General features: G+C 36.5%; 1 protein-coding gene across 1 annotated transcript; it reads right to left on the bottom strand.

Moving 5' to 3' along the window:
* Positions 1-840: 840 nt before the first annotated feature.
* Positions 841-1486, bottom strand: LOC108099735 (RING-box protein 1-like). Its single transcript, XM_017203356.2, has 3 exons — positions 1331-1486; positions 1230-1257; positions 841-1178 (listed from the first exon to the last, which is right to left on the bottom strand). Exons 1-3 carry the CDS (start codon positions 1403-1405, stop codon positions 958-960), a joined length of 324 nt encoding a protein of 107 aa, XP_017058845.1. The 5' UTR covers positions 1406-1486; the 3' UTR covers positions 841-957.
* Between the last annotated feature and the right edge of the window lie 587 nt (positions 1487-2073).

The raw sequence follows: 2073 nt of genomic DNA, 5'->3' as shown, positions 1-2073 counted from the left end.
TAAAAATACAATACAACTTTTTGAATAAAAGTGTAATAACATGTTCGGTTGTTTTCTTTTTACACGTTTTAAACTTTGTTTTCCATTTTTAAATTATAAACCTACTAATGCTATGGTTTCTGCCTTTTATTCCATTTCATTTAACCTTTCTTACCGCCTGGGGACTGCAAGAAATGCCAGAAACATTCGAAAAACGGGAAGGGAAAAATCCTTAAAACTGAAAAACGAAAAGCCTCACCCACATATGCCCATTTATCATGTCAAACCTGACATTTGTAATTGTAAACTGATACGCCTCGAAGGCAAACCCAGGAATTGGAGTGGGGCAGTTGTCATATCTATTTCTATAGCTTTCACCAAAAACCAGCAACATATGCGAACATTTTAAAGGAAGGAGCTCTTTTACTTTCCACACATGAGATAGTCCCTTCAGCACACAAACGAAATTTCCTCAAAAATGGCGAGCCATTTAAAATTCAATTAAAAATCGTTAAATCATTTCAGATTCGCCGCGTGCCTGTCGAAAAGTGCAAAAACCACTTAAACGTCATAAGTGTCGCTATAAATTTAAAAAATCTTTGGCTCTTCCAAAAATTTCCCTAAGTAACCCTCATATGAAAAGTGGAAAACTTCCAAGCACGCGACTGTCGATGATGGGAAATTGCCGGAGGTGGATTCGCCGATACTGTTCTTGAAAATTATGCAGAAATCAATGAGAACGTACCCGCATAAAAAATATTAAGGGAAAACTTGTTTTCCACTCGTGAATTTAAAGAATATGCAATCATGTACTTCAAATATATACACTGGAATAAAATTAATTTCAGTTTGGGAGAAAGCTTTAAAATTAGCCACAACATTTATTGGAGTCAACAATTTTTTGAAAAGGCATTACATATTTAAATAGTGAAAATAGAAAGGTTTAACGATGTTAATATTTGCATTTAAGATGGGAACTTAGTAGCCGATTTTTTGAAACTGCCAATCTTTGTTGTCTAGAGGACAAATTGGACGCGTCTTGAGCCAGCGAGAAATGCAGTGGAAGTGGTAGGCGTGGTTGCACGTGCCCCATGCCACGTTGCAATCAGCCTCCAATTCCGATACCTGGTTGGCCTGGCACTCGATGCACAGATCCGTCATCAGGTTGCGGCAAATGGCGCAGTTGTCCACCTTGATGTCTGCAGTTGGGGAAATTACATTTTTGAAATCGGACTGCCTTAGTTACTCACCCCAAGACCAACTCGCGAAGCCAACCCACTATTTAGGAATGTATATGTAGAAAGTTAATTGAATTTAAAGGCAAGGGTTAAGTAAAATATTGGATCATTACCTTCCGAACCTCAAAGCGATTCATATGACGCTGGCAAAAGGCCATTTCAACAACCTCGGGGTCCTCGGTTTCCATTTTAACTGATTCCTTAGATCGTTCAGTTCTATCCAAATCGACATTGACAACTGTTTCCCTGGATGTTCTTTTTCATCTGCCTTAAGTTGGAGATAAAAAGTTATTTCCAATTTAAGTCCATGTTTGCTGAGTGTGAGTCAAGTGAATCATTTATTAAACCAATCATTTATATCTAATATGTAGCATTAAAAGACTTAAATTTTATATTTTTTCTTTCTTATCAAAAATAATGTAACCCTTTTATCTCTTAAAAGATTTCATAATCTATCAAATCTTAAAAAATTACCAAAGGCCAAAAATATTATCGCCAAATTTTAAATAAAGAGTTAAGAGTTCACATAATAATTGGTGATAAAGTGTTTAAAGTCCTTAGAATAAGAAATATATTCCTGTGTATTGAAATCAATTATAATGACAGACAATGGAGTGGTCGTACTTAAAAATAAATACTTGGCTCTTTTTTTTTATACATTATTCATAATATAATTTCTGGAATTACCATTCTACCTTGTCTTGGTGCAACGTTTTTGCCTGAGGTGTTGTCTGCAACTGCTCTGATCTGACATTTTCACGGCCCATTGAGATGCTCGGCTGCTTTTCCATTTTCCGCCGCCGTTCCTTCCGTACCTACTCCTTCATTTCTGCCTCCCCCTTTTCCACCCACGTAA

This window comes from Drosophila ficusphila, unplaced genomic scaffold, assembly GCF_018152265.1.
Source record: "Drosophila ficusphila isolate 14025-0441.05 unplaced genomic scaffold, ASM1815226v1 contig_106, whole genome shotgun sequence".
In the NCBI taxonomy this organism is placed as follows: domain Eukaryota; kingdom Metazoa; phylum Arthropoda; class Insecta; order Diptera; family Drosophilidae; genus Drosophila; species Drosophila ficusphila.
The sequence above is the reverse complement of the archived record's forward strand: the minus strand, read 5'-3'. Positions and strand labels throughout refer to the sequence as shown.